The sequence below is a fragment of the Somniosus microcephalus genome, chromosome 5 (genome assembly GCF_052327205.1).
Source record: "Somniosus microcephalus isolate GS21.2 chromosome 5, FLI_Smic_1.0, whole genome shotgun sequence".
In the NCBI taxonomy this organism is placed as follows: domain Eukaryota; kingdom Metazoa; phylum Chordata; class Chondrichthyes; order Squaliformes; family Somniosidae; genus Somniosus; species Somniosus microcephalus.
In genome coordinates, this window is record NC_140991.1 from 29,560,833 (window position 1) to 29,586,602 (window position 25,770).

Here is a 25,770-nt window from a genome sequence, read left to right on the forward strand (position 1 = left end):
AGGCAGAATGGCCTGTTTCATGGACCAGTTGGACAGAATGGCCTAATTCATGGACCAGTTGGGCAGAATGGCCTGTTTCATGGACCAGTTGGGCAGAAGGGCCTGTTTTATGGACCAGGTTGGGCAGAATGGCCTGTTTCATGGACCAGGTTGGCAGAATGGCCTGTTTCATGGACCAGTTGGGCAGAATGGCCTGTTTCATGGACCAGGTTGGCAGAATGGCCTGTTTCATGGACCAGTTGGGCAGAATGGCCTGTTTCATGGACCAGGTTGGCAGAATGGCCTGTTTCATGGACCAGTTGGGCAGAATGGCCTAATTCACGGACCAGTTGGGCAGAATGGCCTGTTTCATGGACCAGTTGGGCAGAATGGCCTGTTTCATGGACCAGTTGGGCAGAATGGCCTGTTTTATGGACCAGGTTGGGCAGAATGGCCTGTTTCATGGACCAGTTGGGCAGAATGGCCTGTTTCATGGACCAGTTGGGCAGAAGGGCCTGTTTTATGGACCAGGTTGGGCAGAATGGCCTGTTTCATGGACCAGGTTGGCAGAATGGCCTGTTTCATGGACCAGTTGGGCAGAATGGCCTGTTTCATGGACCAGGTTGGCAGAATGGCCTGTTTCATGGAGCAGTTGGGCAGAAGGGCCTGTTTCATGGACCAGGTTGGGCAGAATGGCCTGTTTCGTGGACCAGTTGGGCAGAATGGCCTGTTTCATGGACCAGTTGGGCAGAATGGCCTGTTTCACGGACCAGTTGGGCAGAATGGCCTGTTTCATGGACCAGTTGGGCAGAAGGGCCTCTTTCTGTGCTCTAAATACTGTGCAATACTATGTATAAAACATGCCCTTACCTCAGCTTTGACTATTCTGTCCACTGTTGTCTCCAGTGCTTCCAGCCTGTGACACTTCACAACCCCTTCAAAATACTGTGAGCGGTGTCGCAGTGCCTGGGTTACAGTGATATCCAGATTATTGTACGTCTTCTCAGCAGCAAGATTCTGAGCAGAGGGATTTAAAAACCTGCATTAATATGCAACGCTTGAATTCTTATTTAGGCTTTAAGAAAAATTACACTTGTGAAACTTAAATGTGACTTATATTTAAGACCTTCTGATTTACGGGTTTTACTTTATCTTAATTGGGTCGAAAATCCAAAAAAAGGAGAAATCAGGTGGCATCAGCTGAAAGTAAATAAATGCTTAGCAGTTCAAAATAAGGTTAGTTTATCAGCAAACTGGGTTTGTCAAAACCGGTTTTGCAAGAATAAAATACTTTGAAGAATTAATAAACATCTAAAGCTGTCTCCACAAAATATTGGCCCAGAAAGTCGGGTCTCCACGGGTGAGTACGCACGGGGTACTCACCCGTAGGCCCAATGGAAGTGCCAGTTTCGTGCATGCGCTGCGCATGCGCGGGAAACCGGAACTTCCGTTCCCTTAAAGGAAGGGGTTCACAGGTCGAGCGCGTGCGCCGGAGAGGCAGTTACGTTTTTTTTCCAGGTTTCTCCGGGATGGTAAGTCTCCAGCAGTTAGACTTTTAAAAAGCAGGCGCAAGGACTGCTTTTAACAAGGTAAGTGGTGAATTAATTAAAATTAAAACATTTTTTCCACAGGTTTATTATTTTTAAATACTTTAAAGGTAAGTTTATTTTTAGCCCCGTTAGAAAATGTAATTAATTTTTTCAAAAATTTAAATTATTGTTTAAAAATTATTTTATGTAATTTATAGTTATTTTAAAAATGTGATTTTTAAAACAATTTATTTGAAGTTTTAGTTATGTTTTGGGGCTTATAATATTTATAGTTTTGACAGCTCTTCCTGTCAATTTTATGAATGGGCATTTCCCTGCTACCATTGGCTCCCCATGGCCCACGTGATCCCAGGGGACGCTTTGAACCAACTGCGCCCCTGGGATACACAAGCACTGCGCGCCGGCAGTTGGAGGAGGCCCAGGATCGGAATCCCACGGGGGACCACAGCACAACGGCCAGCGCGCTGGGTAAGTGCAGGTCGGGGGCTTGCACCCGCGGGAAGCCCCCGACCCGAATTTCTGGGCCATTGTGTCAAAAGGAGTTAATGTGCATACAAACACAGGAAATGCTAGACGAAAAAGACCACGTTCCATCTAGTTCGCCTTTCACCAACCTGATACAATAATAATGAAGTTGTTGACTAATCGTGGCAATCAATCTCTATCAACTAGTCTACAATAGACCCGTTGTTCCAAAGTTACCCGTGTTCCTCCCAATATCGCAGGTACATAAAGAACTTTATGCTATGTTTAAACGCGCCATGGACTACATATAATCGCTGTCGCTCGACAACGTCGTATGGGTACTGTACGATTAGCTAATTATATTCACAACGACAATATATTTTACAGCTGCTGTGAAAGGTACATAAAGGAATTTAATCCACCATACATTTCTGTCGATAAGTGAAATCTGAAAGGAGTTGTACTTACTATAACATCAAATTTGGAATAAATATCTACAACTTTCCCTGTAAAAAGAAAAATAAATGAATTGAGATGATTGACATTTTCTTGTGTAAAAGCCCAAGCCCAGTTCCACTCTCCGCTGAATCGGTCAGTGAGCCAACAGTCGCAAGTGCTTTAAGATGCTTTTGTTGCACATCAAATAATCACAATTGTGTTACTGTAGTAAGTGATCACCTTAATAGTGACTACAAGCAGACGCTAATGAGCAAATACATAGCTAGCTTTGAAGAGCAATAAAACTTGAGGGTCAATTGTCTCCTTGCACACCATTTTATTTTTGTTTCTGACACTGATTAGATTTACATAGGTGCTTACAAGCCTTTTTTTTAATATAAAAGTGCTGACTCACCCACAGGTATTACCTTCCTGTAAGGGATCATCTAGCCTTCACTTAGCAACTCACACCAGTTTAATTCAACTGAATATGTCAGCTAAACGTTTTATTGTGGCTACATAAGCTTTTGGTGCTGAGGCAGCAGGATGTAAAGGGGGAAAGAGTTATAGATTTATTTTTAAAGGATGTAACAGGATATGTACAAACAAATGACTGAAGTAGAGCTGATGTCAGGTTAACGAGATATATCTAGAGCGAAAGCATTACAAAGAGCAGATGCCACAAATAGTATGAAAGCAGTTATTTAAAAATCAATTTACATTTAAACATATACAGCATAGGTCTCTGGCATTCTGATGAACAGCAACCGGTTTTAATTTTGCAGTGAACACCAACATAACTATTGAAATTTAGCCCACCACAACCCAGAATATCCATTTAAAATACTTTTTTCCCCCCACAAAGAAAGTGAAGTTGTTCCCTGATTTACCTCAATGGAATTCTTTTCTTCAAAATTTCCTCAACTCGGGCTAGTTTCTGATACTCTCTTCTTGAATGTTTACCCCAGCAACTTTATTGAGAACATGAATGATACTGGTAACACATTAAGTTTAATTTTGTTTCCCTGCTTTAAACACAGGATATATGTGAAGTCGTCGTCTTCTCTTCTTAGGCAGTCCCTCGGAACCGAGGATGACTTGCTTCCACATTAAAAATGAGTTCTCAGGTGACTGATGAGCCCACTGCGGGACCTACAGTCTCTGTCATAGGTGGGGCAGACGGTGGTTGAAGGGGCGGGTGGGTGGGGTGCTTGGGTTGACATGCACTCCTTGCGCTTGGCTTCCATAGAAACATAGAAACTAGGAGCAGGAGTAGGCTATTCGGCCCTTCGAGCCTGCTCTGCCATTCAACGAGATCATGGCTGATCATCCAAACCCTAGCACCCGGTCCCTACACCGACAGCCATCCCACCCAAGCCCTATCCCCGTAACCCCACGTATTTAATCCCCCCTAACACTAAGGGCCAATTTTTTTCATGGCCAATCAACCTAACCCGCACATCTTTGGACTGTGGGAGGAAACCGGAGCACCCGGAGGAAACCCACGCAAACACGGGGAGAATGTGCAAACTCCACACAGTCTCCCGAGGCCGGATTTGAACCCGGGTCCCTGGCGCTGTGAGGCAACAGTGCTAACCATTATGCCACCGCTTGCTCCCGGCAAAGAAACTCGAGGTGTTCGGCGCCTTCCCGGATGCTTCTCCTCCACTTTGTGCGGTCTTGGGCCAGGGATTCCCAGGTGTCGGTGGGGATGTTGCACTTTTCAAGGAGGCTTTGAGGGTGTTCCTGAAGCGTTTCCTCTGCCCACCTGGATCATCATCATCATCATATGAGAAGTGGTAGAATGACGAGAATGCCTGGGCCTAGAAATTCATTGACGCCACTTTTGGGGCGCTAAAGTGGGGCGTCCGCTAAAGTTTGCGGCCGCCGCCAAATCTAGGCCACTTCTCCGATATTCATTAGCTTCGCCCTACTAGTTCGGGCGAGTGCTAAAACTGCTGCTGGACGCCTCTCTTTGGGCGCTAAGCCGGAGGTGGTGATCGATAGCGCCGAGGCCGGGCGCAGCGCAGGTGCGGCCATCTCGTGACTGACAGCAGACACCCTGGCGCCGGCCAGCTCTTAAGGGGGAAGGGTCGACTGTGTCTGCTGCCACGCCCTGGATAGTGGAGCCCTCCAGCTAGGCCTGAACACTGCTGCTGGACCCAAATAGCGCCTGAAGACATGGAGAAGGCCCGTGAACGTGCGCAGCGCTTCTCAGAGCGTGATCTGAGTGTGCTGCTTGCTGCTGTGGAGAAGAGGCGCCATGTTTTGTACCCGGACAATGGCAAGAAGGCGACGGTCCGCGTCTACAGGAGAGCCTGGAGGCATGTCGCCAGCAAGCTGTCAGCCAACAGCGACGTCCCCAGGACTGGTGCCCAATGCCGCAAAAAGTTAAATGACCTCACACGCATTGTCAAGGTGAGTACCCTTTCCAATGACCTCCTCATCCTTGCATGTGCACCTCACATTATGGGCAAAGGGACCTGAAAGCTCTAATGGCCAGCCTTCATCCAGCAGCTATGGCACAGGCATGAGCATCAATTGCACATTCTGCACTGAACACACTGGCCAAGCTATTCCACCATGGGAAGCATTGCACACCAGATCATGGTGACACACTGGCCAGGCTATTCCACCATGGGAGGCAGTGCACACCAGATCATGGCGACACACTGGCCAGGCTATTCCACCATGGGAGGCAGTGCACACAAGATCACGGCGACACACTGTACTTAGAGGCCGTCCTTTCTCTTGCAGGCCAAGCTGGCGAATAATCGCAAGAGCCGGACTGCGACCGGGGGAGGACGACCCCATATCCAGCCACTCACCGACCTGCAACATCGCGTGGAGCGCCTCATGGGTGGCCGGGTGATTGGGCCCGTTGCATGTGGAGATGCCGACCCTGTTCTGGGCAGCAATGGTAAGGACATCACCTTTTGCACCTCTCTCGTCCCACTTGCGCATCAGATCTACATCCTTTGCCACTGTCCGACCAATGCGCTGAATGCCACCACTCATGCATCCCGCACGGACGCCCTCTCCTCACTCTAAAGCTACTCGTGCCTTCCTGCTTTCAGATGGTCAAGAGGAGGTCCCTCAACTTGCCAGTGACAGACCCTCCGAGGAGGAGCAGGAGGAGGAGCAAGAGGAAGGCGGCCCATCAGGGGAACCCTCAGCCGCGGCCACCCAGGCCAATGTAGGGGACACGTCTTCCCTGGAGGGCAGCGTGGCGGAAGTGTCGAAGGGGAGGGGAGCTCCTGGGACCTGCGTGCTGCAGAAAGGCGGGAGGGGGGTGGAAGCTCGGCGGCCTTCTCCCCAGAGGGGGGATGCGTCGGAGGGGAGTCCAATTGCTGGGCCCAGCGGCCTCCAGCAACGCAGGAAGGGTCGGCCAGCTCGGCGGCCTTCTCCCCAGAGGGAGAGTCCGGCCTCCAGTCAGGAGATGCTCTTCGCCGAGGAGATGGAACGCCTCGAAGACTTGTCCGCGGACTCGGAGCGCCGGCACACGGAGCTCATGGCGGCAGTGGCACGGTTGCCTGAGTCCATCGATTCCCTCTCTCGGAGTGTGGCCGAGTTCGGGCCCTTAGAGGCCACCAGTCGGGCGGAATACCGGGCAGATCTGTCAGCGACTGGCCAGGTGATTAGTGGTGCCGTCCAGTCACTGGCTGCTCTGCTGCGGTCAGTGAACAGGTCAACACGGGCACTCACTGCTGCCACACTCGCTGTGTCAGCCAGGCATCGCCAGGGCACCCGGCGCGCTGCAGCAGCACATCGGTCTGTCCCTCGGCAGATTGGTGCGCATGCTGCAGTGCTGGCCCGGGCGAGTGCCAGTGTCTCAGGCGACCAGCGAGCGCCTGCCATCCGCCAGCTTGCCGCCATTCCTCCAGCCGCCACTGCCACTCCCCCAGTGGAGCTGCCAAGAGCTGCTGCAGCGACTGATGCTGGCCAGCCACAGCTGCAGCAATCAACAGCCGCCCGCTCGACGGCCAGACCTCGACTAGGCCGACCCCCAAGGGCATCTGCCGTCACGACATGTGCCCCTCAGGAGCCTGCCCCCAGCCTTGCAGCAGCCAATGGCCTTACTTTGAGGCGGAGCAGCAGGGCGGGCAGGGGCCACCCAAAGATGGCCAAGGCATCGCCATAGCGGGCCAAATAGTCAAATGTGTGGCCATTTGTGTTTGTTTCTTGAGGCCGAGAATTGGATGTTTGTTTTTTGAAGGCCGATGATGTGATGTTTGTTTTGGACGAAGGCCGAGAATGACGGCCATTTTAGTTGCCCTATTTTGTTAATCCTCCCCAGGTTGTGGGAGCGAGTAATGTGTTTGAGTGTTTTTTGGGGGTTTCATCTGTTTTTGGTTTTCATGTGGGAAGGGCCCAGAGTTTGTACAATAAAGCATTTTATTTATTCACATTGTCCATGTTTGATCTTTGAAGTGTTTGTTGCCTTAACCGGCTGAGGGCTTGCGGAGCGGCTGCAATCATGTTCTATCATTGGCACAAGCCATTCCCTGACAGGGGGCCTAGAAGTGACGTTCAATAAGCCGACGACGGGCGGCCCTTGGACCTTGTGCGTCCCTCCTGGGCTGGTACTCCTCGTCCTCGTCGTCCTCATGCTCCTCCTGCTCCTCCTCCTGAGGTGGTGGTCCAACGTGAGGTGGCAGTGCCTGAGCCCTGCGGATAGCCAGGTTGTGCAGCATGCAGCAAACGACGACGAATTGGGAGACTCGATCCTGCGAATACTGGAGGGCTCCCCCGGAGCGGTCGAGACAGCGGAACCGTTGCTTGAGCACGCCGATTGTTTGTTCTATGAGGTTCCTCGTCGCTTGATGGCTCTCGTTGTATGCCTCTTCAGCAGGGGTCGTGGGCGCGCGGAGCGGGGTCATGAGCCAGGTACACAAAGGATAGCCTTTGTCCCCGATAAGCCATCCTCTTGGGGGAGGCTGTGCCTGGAACATGTCAGCCACAGTTGTCTGTCGCAGGATAAAGGCATCGTGGCTGCTGCCTGGAAAGCGGGCATTGACAGCTAGGATGCGCTGCCTGTGGTCACACACCAGCTGTACATTGAGGGAATGGTAGCCCTTCCGGTTGCGGTACTCCTCGGCATGCTCAAGAGGTGCCCGCAAAGCCACATGCGTGCAGTCAATGGCGCCCTGCACCATGGGGAAGCCCGCTATTCTTGCAAACCCCACTGCACGTTGCTGCTGCTTGTCCAGGGTCATGGGGAAGGAGATGAATTGATGTCTCCTTCTGAAAAGGGCTTCGGTCACCTGGCGGATGCAGCAATGCACGGCGAACTGGGAGATGTTAGCGATGTCCCCAGTAGCGGATTGGAAGGAGCCGGAGGCATAGAAGTTGAGAGCCACCGTCACCTTCACTGCCACCGACAGAGACGTCCTGCGCATCAGCTGTGGCTGCAGATCTCTCTGAAGCAGCCGGCAGATGTCTGCAACCACCTCCCTTCGGAATCGCAGCCTCCTAACACACATCGCGGCAGACATGGTCAGATAGGAGGTCTGCTGGCGGTATACCCTGCGTGGGTAAGGCCTCAGTTGGCGACGCCTGTTGCCCCCTCTGCGTCTAGCCAGGGCTGCCACTCTCTCACGGCGTCTGTAAGCCCTTCTGGCATAAGGCTGAAATTCAGCGTTGCCACCCAATGCAGCCCCCATTATATGCTGGCAAACACTGAGCTCTGAATGAAGGCAAAGATAATTGGTAAGCTCTGGCCTCAGCCAAAAATACCTGTCCAAGTGTTGGTCCAAACCAGTAAACTCTCCTCCTTGGTCTCTGTCCAAAAAGCCGTTGCACAAGAGTGAATGCTGCAAAATGGCTGGCCTTTATACTGCTGGGTAAGTGCCCTTTAATTAGCGCTCCCCCCGGCCCGGCTGGCCTGTGTACCGTTCCACTTCACAGTCGCTCGGGACGCCCGGCGCACAATGGGCCGGCGCGAGTGAAGTTCCGGTTTGGGGCGCACAAAGGGCGTTGCACTATTAAATGACGTCATGATCTGTGCGCGCAGCAGGGCGCGCGCTAAGACTTTGCGCCGGCGCTAAATGTGTCCTGAAGTTGGGGAGAGGCGCAGATCGCGCTGCGCCCGGGCGATAAGCGCCTAGCGCTCGAGATCTACTCCCCCTAAGGCGCTAACGGCTGGCGTGCCCAACTGAATTTCTAGGCCCTGGTGTTCTATCCAAACGTTGCAGGCCAACACCCACGCTGCCAACTTCAACTACAAGTATTGCCCCAAGTGCTTCTTGATGAAGGCGGCGTCGTGAAAAGAGTTCAATTTGGCCCCAACAGCTCTGCAAGTAAATTTGGTACTGAACTGAGCAATACAGATCACGGTCTCGAGTTCAATTCCTGGTCTGTGCTTACATGATCTCAGACAGAGCTGTGCAGGGGTACTACAAAAAGGCTTCAGGTGTTTTCACAAGAAACAGCCAGGGTTCCTGCTCCAGATTACCATCCAGTGACCTGGCTGGAAACTGCCCGTGTAGACATTTGGCGAGGGACGTGGTCAGCCTTGGCCGAGAGGCTCGATCCCCAGTTCAGCAGCCTGCTAGCACAGACTGTCTCGACTCGCATGAATAATTGTCACTTAGCTGAGATATTGGAGGGGCAGACGTACAGCGCTCTAGTGAAGTTACATAAACTGAGCAACTGTGAGGGCATGGCAGCCGAGCCCGAACCTGAACCTGTCCTCATTCAATATCAATACACACACACACACACTTCCCACCAAGGATCACTTGGGTTAATCTTGAATAGCTGCAAGGCCAACTCTCCAAGTATGACCAACGGGGGTGCTTCACTTTACAACAGGGCACTCTAAACCATGGGTGATACAAATGAGATGCACAGATGTAGCACGTACCATGGAATGAGGTACTGCTCAAAGAACACCAGCTAAGACATTTATGTGATAACCTGAAAACACTAAACATGCGGGGAATACACAGATGATCAGTCAGCATCTGTGAAGAGAAAAAGGAATGTTAACTTTTCAGGTGTAGCCATTCACCAGAGAGCCAAAGGAGTGTGTGTTAGTGTCCACGTTAATCATGGACACCAACATCTACTGCTCTTGGTCATCGTGACATTCACCATTAACAATGCTCCAGGTCTGAATAAGCCAAAAACACAAGAGTTGTACAAACCTGACTCATCCACAACCGGCAAGGCAGAAACCCTTCTTTCCACAAATATACTCAGGGCTTTTATAATAGGAGTGTTTGGATAGATAAAGGCAATATTAAGGTACGTTCCTATCCCAAGTTCCTCCAGTGTTTTCTTCATAAAGGCAGGCTTTGGCATCTCAGAGACCTATAGGACAACAAAGGAAAACTTATTTACTACCCCCAAATTCATATTTGTCTCAAGGCACTTGCAGAATACATTGGCCCAGAAATTCGGGTCTCCACGGGTGAGTACGCACGGGGTACTCACCCGTAAGGCCAATGGAAGTGCCGGTTTCGTGCATGCACTGCGCATGCGCGGGAAACCGGCACTTCCGTTCCCCTGAAAGAAGGGGTTAAGAGGTGGAACGCGTGCGCGGGAGAGGCAGCGCGTGCGCATTGAACTTAAGTTTTTTCCCAGGTTTTTCCGCGAGGGTAAGTCTCCAGAAGTTAGACATGTAAAAAGCAGTCGCAAGGCCTGCTTTTAACAAGGTAAGTGGTGAATTAATTAAAATTAAATAATTTTTTCCACAGGTTTATTATTTTTAAATACTTTAAAGAAAGGTAAGTTTATTTTTAGCCCCGTTAGAAAATGTAATTAATTTTTTCAAAAATTTAAATTATTGTTTAAAAGTTATTTCATGTAATTTATAGTTTATTTTAAAAATGTGATTTAAAAAAAAAATTTATTTGAGGTTTTAGTGATGTATTGGGGCTTATAGTATTTATAGGTTTGACAGCCCTTCCTGTCAAACTTATGAATGAAGCATTCCCTGCTACCATTGGCTCTCGATGGCCCACGTGATCCCAGGGGACGCATCGAACTAACTGCGCCCCTGGGATACGCAAGCACTGAGCGCTGGCAGTTGGAGGCCCAGGATCGCAATTCCACGGGGGCTCACAGCTCAACGACCGGCGCGCAAGCTAAGTGCAGGTCGGAGGTTTGCACCCACGGGAAGCCTCCGACCCGAATTTCTGGGCCAATGTTCCCACAGCTGGACCAGATCAGATAGGGAGTCCCGTCACTTGTGAAATAGATCATGGTGGGAGTCTCAGACAAACTGTATTAACACCTCACTGTTGAGACGTATTCTCCAGATTAAGTCAGCTACTTAAATTGATTTTTTCAGTATAAAGAGAAAAAGACAGCTGCTAAACTTCTGTTTGGCTTTTGGATAATCGTCAACTTAATCTTACAATGGCTTTCCTACCTCAGAAAATTACACTTAGTTAATAGCTGGAAGTTTAAGAAATGACGGATTTCAACGGTTCAAGAAGACGGCCCAGTACCAACGCCCTCTCAAGGGCAACTAGTGATGGGCACTAAATGCCGACCTTGCCAGTGGCACAATCACCCTGAGAACATAAGAACATAAGAAACAGGAGCAGGAGTAGGCCAATCGGCCCCTCGAGCCTGCTCCGCCATTCAATAAGATCATGGCTGATCTGATCCTAACCGCCAATCTACTATCACAGAACCATCTCCTGAATCTAACAGAGTTAGACACACGAAATAGGAGCAGGATCAGGCTACACGGCCCCTGGGCCCGCTCCGCTACCCACAGGGCCATGTCCGATCCGAACCTAGACTCATGTCCAAATTCCTGCCCGCTCCCCGTAACCCTTAATTCCCTTTACTTCTAGGAAACTGTCTAGTTCTGTTTTAAATTTATGTAATGATGTAGCTTCTACAGCTTTTTGGGGCAGCATATTCCATGGACCTACCACCCTCTGAGTGAAGTAGTTCCTCCTCATCTCAGTTTTGAAAGAGCAGCCCCTTATTCTAAGACTATGCCCCCTAGTTCTAGTTTCACCCATCATCGGGAACATCCTCCCCGCATCCACCCGATCCAACCCCTTCACAATCTTATATGTTTCAATAAGATCGCCTCTCATTCTTCTGAACTCCAATGAGTAGAGTCCCAATCTACTCAACCTCTCCTCATATGTCCATCCCCTCATCCCCGGGATTAACCGAGTGAACCTTCTTTGTACTGACTCGAGAGCAAGTATGTCTTTTCTTAAGTATGGACACCAAAACTGTATGCAGTATTCCAGGTACGGTCTCACCAATACCTTGTACAACTGAAGCAATACCTCCCTATTTTTATATTCTATCCCCCTAGCAATGAAAGCCAACATTCCATTGGCCTTCTTAATCACTTGCTGCGCCTGCATACTAACCTTTTGAGTTTCGTGCACCAGGACCCCCAGATCCCTTTGTACTTCTGTACTTTCCAGTTTCTTGCCATTAAGATAATAACTTGCTCTACGATTTTTCCTGCCAAAGTGCATAACCTCACACTTTCCAGTATTGTATTCCATCTGCCAAATCTCTGCCCACTTACTTAGCCTGTCTATGTCCCCTTGCAGGTTTTTTATGTCCTCCTCACTCACTACTTTCCCTCCCATCTTAGTATCATCTGCAAACTTTGATATGTTACACTCGGTCCCCTCCTCCAAATCGTTAATATAGATTGTAAAGAGTTGGGGACCCAGCACTGACCCCTGCGGAACACCACTAGTTACTGATTGCCAGTCTGAGAATGAACCATTTATCCCAACTCTCTGCCTTCTGTTAGATAGCCAATCCTCTATCCATGCCAGAATATTACCCCCAATCCCGTGATTTTTTATCTTAAGCAATAATCTTTTGTGTGGCACCTTGTCAAATGCCTTTTGGAAGTCTAAATACACTACGTCCACTGGTTCCCCTTTATCCACCCTATATGTTACTTCCTCAAAGAACTCCAGCAAATTTGTCAAACATGACTTCCCCTTCATAAAACCATGCTGACTTTGTCCTATTAAATTATGATTATCCAAATGTCCTGTTACTGTCTCCTTAATAATGACTCCAAAATTTTACCTACCACAGATGTTAGGCTAACCGGTCTATAGTTTCCAGCCTTCTGTCTACTGCCCTTTTTAAATAAGGGTGTTACATTAGCAGTTTTCCAGTCCGCTGGGACCTTTGCCGAGTCCAGGGAGTTTTGGAAAATTATTACTAATGCATCCACAATCCCTACCGCCACTTCCCTCAAGACCCTAGGATGTAAGCCATCAGGTCCAGGTGATTTATCCACCTTGAGTCCCATTATTTTACCGAGTACCACTTCCTTAGTGATTTTGATCGTGTTTAGCTCCTCCCCCCCTTTAGCCCCCTGTTTGTCCAGTGTTGGGATATTCTTCGTGTCCTCTACTGTAAAGACTGATACAAAATATTCAGTGTTTTTGCCATCTCCATATTTCCCACCATTAATTTCCCGGTCTCATCCTCTAAGGGACCAACATTTACTTTAGCCACCCTTTTTCTTTTTATATAACTATAAAAACTCTTACAATCTGTTTTTATATTTTTTGCTAATTTACTTTCATAATCTACCTTCCCTTTCTTAATCAATCTTTTTGTTATTTTTTGCTGTCTTTTAAAGTTTTCCCAATCCTCTATCCTCCCACTAGATTTGGCTACCTTATATGCCCTTGTTTTTATTCGAATACTATCCTTAATTTCTTTACTTAGCCACGGATGGCTGTCTTTTCTTTTACACCCTTTTCTTCTCAGTGGAATATATATTTTTTGGAAGTTGTAAAATAACTCCTTGAATGTACACCACTGATCATGTATCGTCTTACCCTTTAATCTATTTTCCCAATCCACTCTACTCAATTCCGCTCTCATACCTTCATAGTCTCCTTTATTCAAGCTTAGCACGCTTGTTTGAGATCCAACCTTCTCACCCTCTAATTGAATATGGAATTCAACCATGTTATGGTCACTCATTCCAAGGGGATCCTTTACTAGGACATTTTAAATTAATCCTGTCTCGTTACACAGGACCAGATCTAAGGTTGCTTGCCCCCGGTCGGTTCAGTTACATACTGCTCAAGAAACCCATCCCTAATACACTCAATGAACTCATCCTCAAGGCAGCCCTGCCCAATTTGATTTGTCCAATTAATATGATAGTTAAAATCCCCCATAATTATGAGAATGAATGTAAAAAAACACAGATCTGACTACTGGTGGATTTTTTTTGAAATCCTTGCCCATCTAGGTCAGCAAAAAAAAATTCTGCTAAGTAATTTGTAGATGGTAAAATAAAGACTTAAAAAGGATATAACCATAGAGTGATTAGGTTAATCCTCTTGACCTGCTGCCAAGCCTCTGGAGCGATAAAGTCACATTTACAACTTCGGAGCACCTTCAAACTTTGCAAAGTCATGGCTGTTATACCGAACCTTGTCTAAACAAGAGGAGATTCGGCAACGAAGGAACTAGCACAATTGGAAGCAGTTCCACACCCGAGTAAATAAGCATCTGATCGGGTAAGTGACAAGTTAGTGTCCAGGCCCACAATTTGAGAAAAAACACATCCAATGAACAGACAGTTCCCAACATGCCTATCAAAAAGAGCTCAAAGCAGAACAGGGAATGACCCATCAAACGTCCATTCTGGTGTTGGATCGAGTTTGGTGAAAAGCTGAAAATGACTATCTTGCTTGTTGTGGAGAAGTTTTGATTAAAAATTGATTAAATTTGTTGCAACAGTAAAATACAAAAAGAAAATATGTTTATCTGGAATTGATAACGGGTGAAGCTCCAAGCATCTTGAACTGGACCTCACGAATTCTGCCAGAAAAAGAAATCAAGGGGCTTTCCAGGAGGTCAGGCTGCCTTTTGTTGAAAATCAGACACAAGAACGCACAGATACAGAGACCTGAGTTTTCCTCTTTTTTGTAAGTCACCAGTTTTTGGGCAAACCTGGGGCTACCAACACAGGAAAATCGAGCAGCAATGCCCAACACCAGATACCCCGCCGCAAAAAACAAGTTCCTGCAGCCTCACTGGGGCAGACATCTCTGGCCACTTGACCCTCGCCCCGCCACATGTAAATGACTGTGGGTGGGCGGGGTTTCATGCAGGGTCCTATTTTCCTTTTCTAAGGACCAGCGGCAGAAAGGAATACCTGAGGGGAAAAGGCACCGTGTGATTGTTTGGGGCAGGCTCCGTCATCGAAGGCCAGGAGGGACCTGGAGACGTCTCAAAAGAAATCCTTAAATTTCATAACTTAAAACTATATTAAAGTTGTTTTTTTTAAAAACTTCCTTCACATTTTAAAAAATGCACTTTAACTATGTTAAAAATATATTTAAGATTTTTAAAATAAGATTTTTTTTTTTAAAGTTTGGGCATCAGGAACTACTGGGGTCTCCCTTAGGCCTCGGCCTGTCCGTCTGCTTTGAGGACGAGGTTGGAAGAGGATCAGGAGGGCCCGTATAGGGCTGCTGACTGAATAGGCATTGTAGGTGTCCCCTGGCCCCTGCCTACAGGTACCAACGTCGAGCCATCTGTAGGGCCAGGTGGGCTACTTCACAAATTCGTGCTGGCTGCCACACAACTGTGTACAACATTGGCAAGGGAGACCGTGACCTAATATCCAACCTTACTGCCAAATGAGTCCTGCCAGCACAGCCCCTTTTTTAGTAACAAACTCAACTCAGTTGCTTGCAGATATTGAGTTCTCCTCCCCAACTTCCAAAGCTGCCATATGGAGATCAATCTGCTATTCCATCGCACATGCATTCCGCTATTTTGCCCCAAATCACACTGTACATTTTTTTTTAATTCATTGATGGGATGTGGGCGTCGCTGGCTAGGCCTGCATTTAGTGCCCATCCCTAATTGCCCTTGAGAAGATGGTGGTGAGCCGCCGCCTTGAACCGCTGCAGTCCACATGGTGTAGGTACACCCACAATGCTGTTAGGGAGTTCCAGGGTTTTGGCCCAGCGACAGTGAAGGAACGCCGATACAGGTCCAAGTCAGGATGGTGTGTGGTTTGGAGGGGAACTTGTAGGTGGTGATGTTCCCTTGCGTCTGCTGCCCTTGTCCTTCTAAGTGGTAGAGGTCGCGGGTTTGGAAGGTGCTGTTGAAGGAGCTTTGGCGAGTTGCTGCAGTGCATCTTGCAGATGGTACACACTGCAGCCACAGTGCGCCGGTGGTGGAGGGAGTGAATGTTGAAGGTGGTGGATGGAGTGCCAATCAAGCGGGCTGCTTTATCCTGAATGGTGTCGAGCTTCTTGAGTGTTGTTGGAGCTGCACTCATCCAGGCAAGTGGAGAGTATTCCATCACACTCCTGACTTGTGCCTTGTAGATGGTGGAAAGGCTTTGGGGAGTCAGGCGGTGAGACACTCACTGCAGAATTCCCAGCCTCTGGCCTGCTCTTGTAGCCACAGTATTTATATGGCTGGTCCAGTTCAGTTTCTGATCAATGGTAACCCCCAGGATGTTGATAGTGGGGGATTCAGCGATGGTAATGCCATTGAATGTCAAGGGGAGATGGTTAGAGTCTCGCTTGTTGGAGATGGTCATTGCCTGGCACTTGTGTGGTGCGAATGTTACTTGCCACTTGTCAGCCCAAGTCTGAATGTTGTCCAGGTCTTGCTGCATATGGACACGGACTGCGTCAGTATCTGACGAGTCTCGAATGGTGCTGAACAGTGTGCAATCATCAGCGAACATCCCCACTTCTGACCTTATGATGGAGGGAAGGTCATTGATGAAACAGCTGAAAATGGTTGGGCCTAGGACACTGCCCTGAGGAACTCCTGCAGTGATGTCATGTGATTGAGATGAATGACCTCCAACAACCACAGCCAACTTCCTTTATGCTAGGTATGATTCCAACCAATAGAGAGTTTTCCCCTTGATTCCCATTGACTTCAGTTTTGCTAGAGCTCCTTGATGCCACACTCGATCAAATGCTGCCTTGATGTCAAGGGCAGTCACTCTCACTTCACCTCTTGTTCAGCTCTTTTGTCCATGTTTGGACCAAGGCTGTAATGAGGTCAGGAGCTGAGTGGCCCTGGCGGAACCCAAACTGGGCGTCAGTTAGCAGGTTATTGCTGAGCAAGTGCCGCTTGATAGCACTGTCGACGACACCTTCCATCACTTTGCTGATGATTGAGAGTAGACTGATGGGACGGTAATTGGCCGGGTCGGATTTGTCCTGCTTTTTGTAGACAGGACATACTTGGGCAATTTTCCACATTGCCGGGTAGATGCCAGTGTTGTAGCTGTACTGGAACAGCTTGGCTAGGGGCGCAGCTAGTTCTGGAGCACAAGTCTTCAGTACTATTGCCGGAATGTTGTCAGGGCCCATAGTCTTTGCAGTATCCAGTGTCTTCAGCCGTTTCTTGACATCACGTGGAGCGAATTGAATGGGCTGAAGACTGGCATCTGTGATGCTGGGGACCTCAGGAGGAAGCCGAGATGGATCATCCACTCGGCACTTCTGGCTGAAGATAGTTGCAAATGCTTCAGCCTTGTCTTTTGCACTCACGTGCTGGGCTCCACCATCATTGAGGATGGGGATATTTTTGGAGCCTCCTCCTCTTGTTAACTGTTTAATTGTCCACCACCACTCACGACTGGATGTGGCAGGACTGCAGAGCTTTGATTTGATCCGATGGTTGTGAGATCGCTTAGCTCTGTCTATCGCATGTTGCTTCCGTTGTTTGGCATGCAAGTAGTCCTGTGTTGTAGCCTCACCAGGTTGACACCTCATTTTTCGGTATGCCTGGTGCTGTTCCCGGCATGCTCTCCTGCACTCTTCGTTAAACCAGGGTTGATCTCCCGGCTTGATGGTAATGGTAGAGTGAGGGATATGCTGGGCCATGAGGTTACAGGTTGTGGTTGAATACATATCCAGCGAGTGCCAAAATCATCTCACTGTTTTAAGTCAAGCGCGGCTGCGTTTGGTGCTTCCTCTTTTGCGCCCTTTCAATTTTAGCCTCCTGCAGTGGTAGAAGTTTCTTAGCTGGCCATCTGATTATTTGCGGCACCTCATCTTTGGTCGTGGGTGATTTCTCCTTTAAACAAGTAGGGAGTGTGAAGGCACTCCACATGGTGTCACACTGCATGCAACCCAGGTTTCAGAAGGCATTCCTTAACAGGGTTAAGGTGGCACTCCCTACCACGGTCACCTCTTATCACAGGCCCAGATCAAACCCTTTGTGGGCCTGCTCCCCACAGGGTCTAAAAGCGAGGTCCTCCTTTACCAGTTAATGGGCTGAAGCACTTCAGCTAAAGAGTCATTAAAATGATGCGCTTGGTGCCTTGAAGAAACAGCAGACTCAGACATTGCAGCGAACCGCATAAAATGGCTGCTTTGACCCTCGAGGCTATTGCAGCACTGGATTTCCCTGCACCCTTCCCCCAGGGGCAGGCTTCTGATAGAGACGCTGACAGCACTTGTAGCCGGTCATGAATATATAATGAAGGTGCGTTGAAGAAAATTGGGCTGTACCTGGACAGTAAAACACCAGCGGGTTTGACGAACAGTTCCAGTGTACTGTACTTCCAATCTGCCAAAGAGGAAAATCCAGGCCACAGACTTTTAATAACAAACTTCTAAAAGTTGCTGAAGTGACATTTTTGGGTACATATATACAAAATGGGAGAGATTATCCCCAGTGTGCCCATTTAAAAAAAAAGAAATGCAGTGTCTGCTAAAGAGGAAGATACCAACAGATTGACATGAAAAGCACGTTCATGTATGTAGTTCCATCACAAATGCCTCTCCAGCAGGGGTTTCCCTCCTCTCAAATGGTGACTTTGAGTTTTCTCTAGTGATGGAGAAGATGATGAGTGTGCAAGATTTCACACAAGAGGGGAAGGGGGTCATGTAGTGGGGGTAACAGTGTTTTGCACCTCTGGGATCTGGGTTCCTATCCGGCTAACAGTGATATTAACCATTTACCAGTTAATATTGTAATAATTTCTTATCATCACGCAGGGGCAGGAAGGACAAAGTTCCAGATGTGGGGGAGGCGTCAGTGATGTAGTAGCAAAGCTACATTAACAAAAAAAAATACATTTTTTGGATTCTCCGATTGTGGGCGACAGTGCAAAGGTCGTATTTATTGCTCATCCCTCGCTGCCCCGAGGAGGTGGTGGGCCTTCTCTTTGAGCTGCTGTTGTCCTTGTGGTGATGGTGCTCCCGTGATGGAGTTTGGGAGTTCCAGGACTTTGACCCAGCGACATAGGGGCGTCTGATGGTTTTAACTTCATGCCGCTTCACTGCAATCACTTAGTCCGTCTTAACTAGCTGGCTACTTTGGACAGTGATCAGTTCTTCCCGTTAACCAATTGGAAATAGTGATAGACATCACCTGAGTGGCTGTAGATTTCAGGTAATATTCCATCAGCCAGCACACGTCTTACAGTCGGACTAAGTCACAGGGAAACAATCCCACCCGATAATCAGGCATCCAAAGTAATTTATTATACTCAACCAGGCTAAATATACTCACTCAGAAATCCTTTAAAACATTACAATTAAACAAACTACAGTAGTTGTCATGAAGCAAGAGGTATTCCAAACTTTTGTTTCATATAAACAAATACATCATCAACAATGTGACTGTGCAGTGCTCTGGGCTGGTGCCTTTTACCAGAATTAATGCCTTAAGCAATAGCACCAAGGGACATTTCCATAAGTTTCCGCGCAAGCATGTCATCTGCTTCCCAACAGGAATGACAGGCACTTCAGTCCAGTGATAAACTGTTGGCGTGACAATTTCAGTAGGGAACCCCAAACTAACCTGTAACAATTTACCTGTAATATGAACAGTGTAGTCTAAGATTCATGTCTAGATACAAGATCGTTCCACTGCATTTGTTTTTCATTACAATTCATAGCCCCGATTTTAACCTAATCCACTGACTTCACTGGAGAGCAAAGTCGGATGGGGTGTAATACAGGCGCCTGGCCCATCTTATTTATATATAAATAGAGACTTACATTTATATAGCGCCTTTCACGACCACCGGACGTCTCAAAGCGCTTTACAGCCAATGAAGTACTTTTGAAGTGCAGTCACTGTTGTAATGTGGGAAACGCGGCAGCCAATTTGCGCACAGCAAACCCCCGCAAACAACAATGTGATAATGGCCAGCTAATCTGTTTTTTGAGGGATAAATATTGGCCAGGACACCGAGGATAACTCCCTTGCTCTTCTTCAGAATAGTGCCGTGGGATCTTTTACGTCCACTTGAGAGAGCAGACGGGGCCTCGGTTTAACATCTCATCTGAAAGACGGCACCTCCGACAGTGCAGCACTCCCTCAGCACTGCACTGGAGTGTCAGCCTGGACTTTATGTGCTCAAGTCCCTGGAGTGGGACTTGAACCCACAACCTTCTGACTCAGAGGTGAGTGTGCTACCCACTGAACCACAGCTGACACAATATATTATATCTGTACACATATACACACACATTACAAACACACACGTGTACATCTATATATAATACATATCCTATTTTTTTCACCTAGTTTTCCCTCTTCCTATTCTGAAGGCAGGGACCCTTACTGTGGTATGGAACCACGCAGGCTTGCAGCCCTTCAGTACCTCAACTAAGTGGGCATTCTTCATGTGCCAGTCCAGACAGTTAGCAATGGTCGACTACCTAAACACAGGGGCCGTCACATCTCACACATGCACACTTTCCAACAGGGATCACTGTAACATAGAAGATAGGAGCAGGGGTAGGCCATTCGGCCCCTCGAGCCTGTTCCGCCATTCAATGAGATCATGGTTGATCATCCAAATTCAGTACCCTGTCCCTGGCTTCTCCCCATATCCCTTGATCCCTTTAGCCTTAAGAAATATATCCAACTCCTTCTTGAATATATTTAATGAATTGGCCTCAACTGCCTTGTGTGGCAGAGAATTCCACAGGTTCACCACTCTCTGGGTGAAGAAATTCCTCCTCATCTCAGTCCTAAATGGCTTACCCCTTATCCTTAGACTGTGACCTCAGGTTCTGGACTCCCCCGCCATCGGGAACATCCTTCCTGCATCTAGTCTGTCTGGTCCTGTTAGAATTTTATAAGTTTCAATGCGATCCCCTCTCATTCTTCTATACTCTAGCAAATATAAGCCTAATCGACCCAATCTCTCTTCATAAGTCATTCCTGCCATCTCAGGTATCAGTCTGGTGAATCTTCGCTGCACTCCCTCCATGGCAAGAAGATCCTTCCTCAGATAAGGCGACCAAAACTGCACACAATACTCAAGGGTGTGGTCTCACCAAGGCCCTGTACAACTGCAGCAAGACATCCTTGCTCCTGTACTCGAATCCTCTCGCTATGAAGGCCAAAATACCATTTGCCTTCTTAACCGCCTGCTGCACCTGCATGCTTACCTTCAGCGACTGGTGCACAAGGACACCCAGGTCTCGTTGCACTTCCCCTTCTCCCAATCTATTGCCATTCAGATAATAATCTGTCTTCCTGTTTTTGCTACCAACCTCGCATTTATCCACATTATACTGCAATTGCCAAGCATCTGCCCAATCACCCAACCTGTCCAAATCATACTGGAGTTTCTCTGCATCCTCCTCACAGCACACATGCCCACCCAGCTTTGTCTCGTCTGCAAACTTGGAGATATTACATCTACTTCCCTCGTCTAGATCATTAATATATATTGTGAATAGCTGGGGTCCTAGCACCGATCCCTGCGGTACCCCACTAGTCACTGCCTGCCACTCGGAAAAAGACCCGTTTATTCCAACTCTTTGCTTCCTGTCTGCCAACCAGTTCTCTATCCAAGTCAGTACCTTACCCCCAATTCCATGTGCTTTAACTTTGCACGGCAATCTCTTATGCGGGACCTTATCGAAAGCCTGCTGAAAGTCCAAATACACCACATCCACTGGTTCTCCCTTATCTATTCTACCAGTTACATCCTCAAAAAATTCCAGTAGATTAGTCAAGCATGATTTACCTTTTGTAAATTCATGTTGACTTTGTCTGATCCTGTTACTGTTTTCCAAGTGCTCTGCTATTACATCTTTTATAATAGACTCTAGCATTTTTCCCACTACCAATGTCAGGCCTACCGGTCTATAATTTCCCGTTTTCTCTCTACCACCTTTTTTAAATAGTGAGGTTACATTAGCTACCCTCCAATCCATGGGAACTGTTCCAGAGTCTATAGAATTTTGGAAGATGACCAGCAATGCATCTACTATTTCTAGTACCTTAGGATGTAGATTATCAGGTCCTGGGGATTTATCGGCCTTCAATCCCGTCAATTTCCCTAACACCATTTCCCTACAAATACTGATTTCATTCAGTTCCTCCCTTTCATCAGACCCTATGTTCCCCGACATCTCTGGGAGGTTATTTGTATCCTCCTTTGTGAAGACAGAACCAAAGTATGTATTTAATTGGTCTGCGATTTCTTTGTTCCCCATTATAAATTCCCCTGATTCTGACTGCAAGGGACCTACGCTTGACTTCACCAATCTTGTGAGAGAGAACCCTGTACAGTGAGAGAGAACCCTGCATCATTTGTCCCCTCCCTAGCCCACTGGCACTTCACCTGCTGTTGTGGCCGAGATCAACCAGCTCAGAACAGACCAGGGATCAAACCTGGGATGCTCTGATCTGTCCGGCTCAGTATCACATGATCAAATGTGAGTTGTGCCAGGATTGTGGGATCGCAGGCCACAGTTTGAGCACCCAAGCACTAGGCTGTCAGAGGGAATATTACGGACACCCTGTTTTATAATCAGGTTGAAGATAATATTACTGTATTTGCTTTCCAACACTACATGCATTATTGTAGGGAAATGCACAGATGCACTGGGAAAAAACCTGTACAAGTATTTAAACAGGCAAGAAGCTCCACTGACACACAGCAACACCTGGGGGAAAAATTCAGTATCGCCCCGTTTGGGGCGCCATTATCGGCCGTGCGCAAAATTTAGCGCCTGGCGCTAATTATCGCCTCCGACAGCAAACTTGGCTTTTATCGCCCCTGGAGGTGATTGGAGCGCTAAATCAGGCGCTTCACACCTGTCTTAAGGCACAAAGGCCGAGGAGTGAGGCGCTACCTCAGAGCGCTGGCGAAGCAAGGGCAAATCAAAATAAACCTGCAAAGTGCTGCTCAGTACCCAAAATTCCTTCACACAGCGTTGAATCTCTCCAGAAGTCTCTCTCTCTCAGACTGCGTGGTGCAAAATGTCACTGACAAAAAAGGCAGGAAGCGGTCGCCTTTAAATAGCGCTCCCCCAGTCCCTTTCTGACAGCAAAACGCTCCCCTCAACCTGTCGTTGCTAGCGGCAGGCGGTATGGCAGGGGGCGCCACTCAATATCCAGTCCGGGGCGCTAACAGGGCGTTGCGCGCTCGACTGACATCACGATCTGCCAGCGCAGGAGATCGTGGCGGCAGTGTTTAACGCCGCCGCAAAATGTCTAGTTAATTTCGCGAGCGGCGCAAACATCGCCGCGCCCGGGCGCTAGGGGCTTTGTGCCCCAATTGGCGCCCTCTTAAGGCGCTAACGGGAGGCGCAAACAACTGAATTTTCCCCCCCATGTCTTTTGACTGATGTACTTTCAGAAGATAATACTTACAAAAAGCTGCAGGAACTTTAGGATCCTTTTGTGAGTGAGGATATAAAGTGCATTTCCACTGATGGGGTCAATGACTGGCAACCGGTGAATTCTGTTTTTAATGAGTGAATACACTGCATCGAAGAGGCTGAAAGAAAAAAAACAAGTTGAAGGTGACAGCAGCGTGAGCAGTTATTGGAGAAGCGAGAACCATCAGTCGTGGCTCAGTTGCTAACACTTTGGCTCAGAGTCAGAAGGTTGTGGGTTCAAGTTCCACTCCAGTACAGATTCTATTGTAGGCACGATTAGGAAGACTGCAGCACTCTATTGCATAGTGTACTTAATAAACCACAGCAACACCTTTGTATCAGAAATAAAAAGGTAAATATCAGTTCTGTTTTGGAGTTCTTTTACACTTTTTTAGAATCATAGAATGATACAGCACAGAAGGAGGGCAGTCAGCCCATTGTGCCTCTGCCGGCTCTTTGAAAGAGCGATCCAATTAGTCCCACGACCCTGCTCTCTCCTCCTAGCCCTGCAAATTTTTCCCCTTCAAGTATTCATCCACTTTTTTTTTTACTCTGGACAGTTTCGGCTTCTGTGTTTCTTTGAAAATGAACCCTAGCTGGCTACATCCTGGAGAATGTTTTTATTTGTCCTGATATCTAGGTAAGCCTCGGAACACATCTGGGATGAGGAAAAGAGAATCCACTTCTTTTGGAAAAACAGTTCCTTCACCTACTGATTCTCTCCCTTGCCTCCATGGGATTCCACAGTGAGTCACATTAGACTTTATTTTATGGTTTTAACTGCTTAATGATACTCATTAAACAGTAAAAGAACAAGCAGAAACAATACATTCATACTAACAGTAGTTGATACATTATGCCATGCATGCAGTAGAAAATAAGTGGTTTACAACTCTATTGCTAAACTCATAACTATATTTACTTTTTATTCATAGTTTTTTTTAATCCTTTCCTCGCTAACTAAGGAAGTTGTCTAGCTTATCTCATTCTCTTCAGGGGTTCCAGTCAAACAACCTCTCTTTAGAAAGTTCCAAATCAAACTAATTGAAAAGCACAGACTAATAAATATCCCTGAAAAGAGTAAGCAGAGCCAAACAGTTATTCAAATAACTGTCTCTTAAATTCAAAAAGATGCCAGACCTCTAAACAAAATCACAGTATGCTTGCATTTGAACTGAATGACTTGACTCCTCCCTCAAGAAAACTACCTGGAGATCAAACCGACTAACCGACGCAATATTAGAGTTAAGGTACGACATAATCTCGAAATGAGGCCGGTTATTAAGCGTTCGTGTGCTGTGACAGAATTAAAGATACCAATATCAAACTAAGGGGGAAAAATTCGGTTGCTTTCCGCCTTCCGTTAGCACCATAAGAGGGTGCTAATGGGGCGCATAGCAACTAGCGCCCAGGCGTGGCGCCGCCAGCGCCTCCCGCGAAATTCAGCGGGAGGTTAGCGACGGCGGTAACCGTTAGCGCCCCGTGGCGCTGCGCTGCCGGCGATGACATCATCGCCGTGTGCAGCGCCCCACTCGTGCCCCAGCGGCGATCTTTGGGAGCGCCCCCTGACCTACCGCAGGACGCTATATCCGACGGGGTCAGGGGGGGCCAACCTGCGGCCAGGGAAGCGCTATTTAAGGCTTAAGGTTAAAGGGATCAAGGGATATGGGGAGAAGGCAGGGACAGGGTACTGAATTTGGATGATCAGCCATGATCTCATTGAATGGCGGAGCAGGCTCGAGGGGCCGAATGGCCTACTCTTGCTCCTATCTTCTATGTTTCTATTAAAGGCGAGGTGCGGGGCGGCCATTTTTGCTGCTGGCCGCCTGTCAGCACCTGCCTCCACTCCCGAGCCCGGCACTTCTCTTGAGTGCCGGGCTCTTTTGCCGGCACTCCCGATCCCCGGGGGTCCAGCTGGGCCCCGGGTCGCGCTGCGCAAGGCCCCTCCCCTTTAAGAAGGGGAGGAAGGCCTGTAATACTGCGGCGTGACGTGACGCAGTGCATGGCACTGTGGCACGTAGCGCCGCGATATTCCCTCGCAGCGCCCCAAGAGGGAGGCTAAAAGTAGCGCCCTGGCGAAGTTAGCGCCCTAAATGTTTAGAAATGCTTAATTTTTCTTCCATGTGTCTAATTTGGTTCCCTCCAGTGAAACCCTTCCTATAAAGTTTGCAAAATTCATCACTTTAGATTCCCTTGAAAACATCTGGCAGCTGAACTGGATAATATAACTTCACCAGCTTGCGTCAGGCAAAGTTGAACCCGACTAACCAGAGAGCCAAAGCAGCATCACGTCATGGCATTTAGCTTGTCCCTTCCCGCAACCAATACCAATGTGTTTATCCTATCCCTCTCCAATCCTTTGACTATTTTCTTGCTATATCTGGTCTTTAGAGACTAGCTGCAGCTCTCCCCGCCCCACCAGCTCTTCCATTTAGACCACTGGTACAGACTTGAAAGTTTTGTGGGCAAAGACAATCAAACCAACCACATTAAATATATTAACTATGCAATGTGGTTTCCCTACCTTGCATCTGGTGTTATGTTCACTAAAGGCTTAAATGTTTCTTGTAAATAAAGCTCTGAGGAGAGAAAACAAAACATATGTCAGATGCACTGTATAAAGAAATGCCACAGACAAGATTATTCACAAAACTATAGCTGAGTAAAAGGACCACAAAGAAGTGTACGTTGATGTTCTAATGGGAAGTACTATGGACATGGGCGCAGGTTCACAG

General features: G+C 47.9%; 1 protein-coding gene across 6 annotated transcripts in view; it reads right to left on the minus strand.

Annotated features, from left to right (window-relative positions):
• Positions 1-25,770, minus strand: part of LOC147116981 (5'-AMP-activated protein kinase subunit gamma-2-like) — a 564,967-nt gene that overhangs the window by 21,184 nt on the left and 518,013 nt on the right. For all 6 annotated transcript variants that reach the window (XM_085987492.1, XM_085987491.1, XM_085987493.1 and 3 more), the window contains 5 exons: positions 25,560-25,614; positions 23,028-23,154; positions 9,581-9,746; positions 2,463-2,500; positions 850-996 (listed from right to left, as the gene is read on the minus strand). In XM_085987492.1, coding sequence (XP_085843618.1) covers positions 850-996; positions 2,463-2,500; positions 9,581-9,746; positions 23,028-23,154; positions 25,560-25,614 — 533 coding nt within the window. The remainder of the gene's footprint in view (positions 1-849; positions 997-2,462; positions 2,501-9,580; positions 9,747-23,027; positions 23,155-25,559; positions 25,615-25,770) is intronic.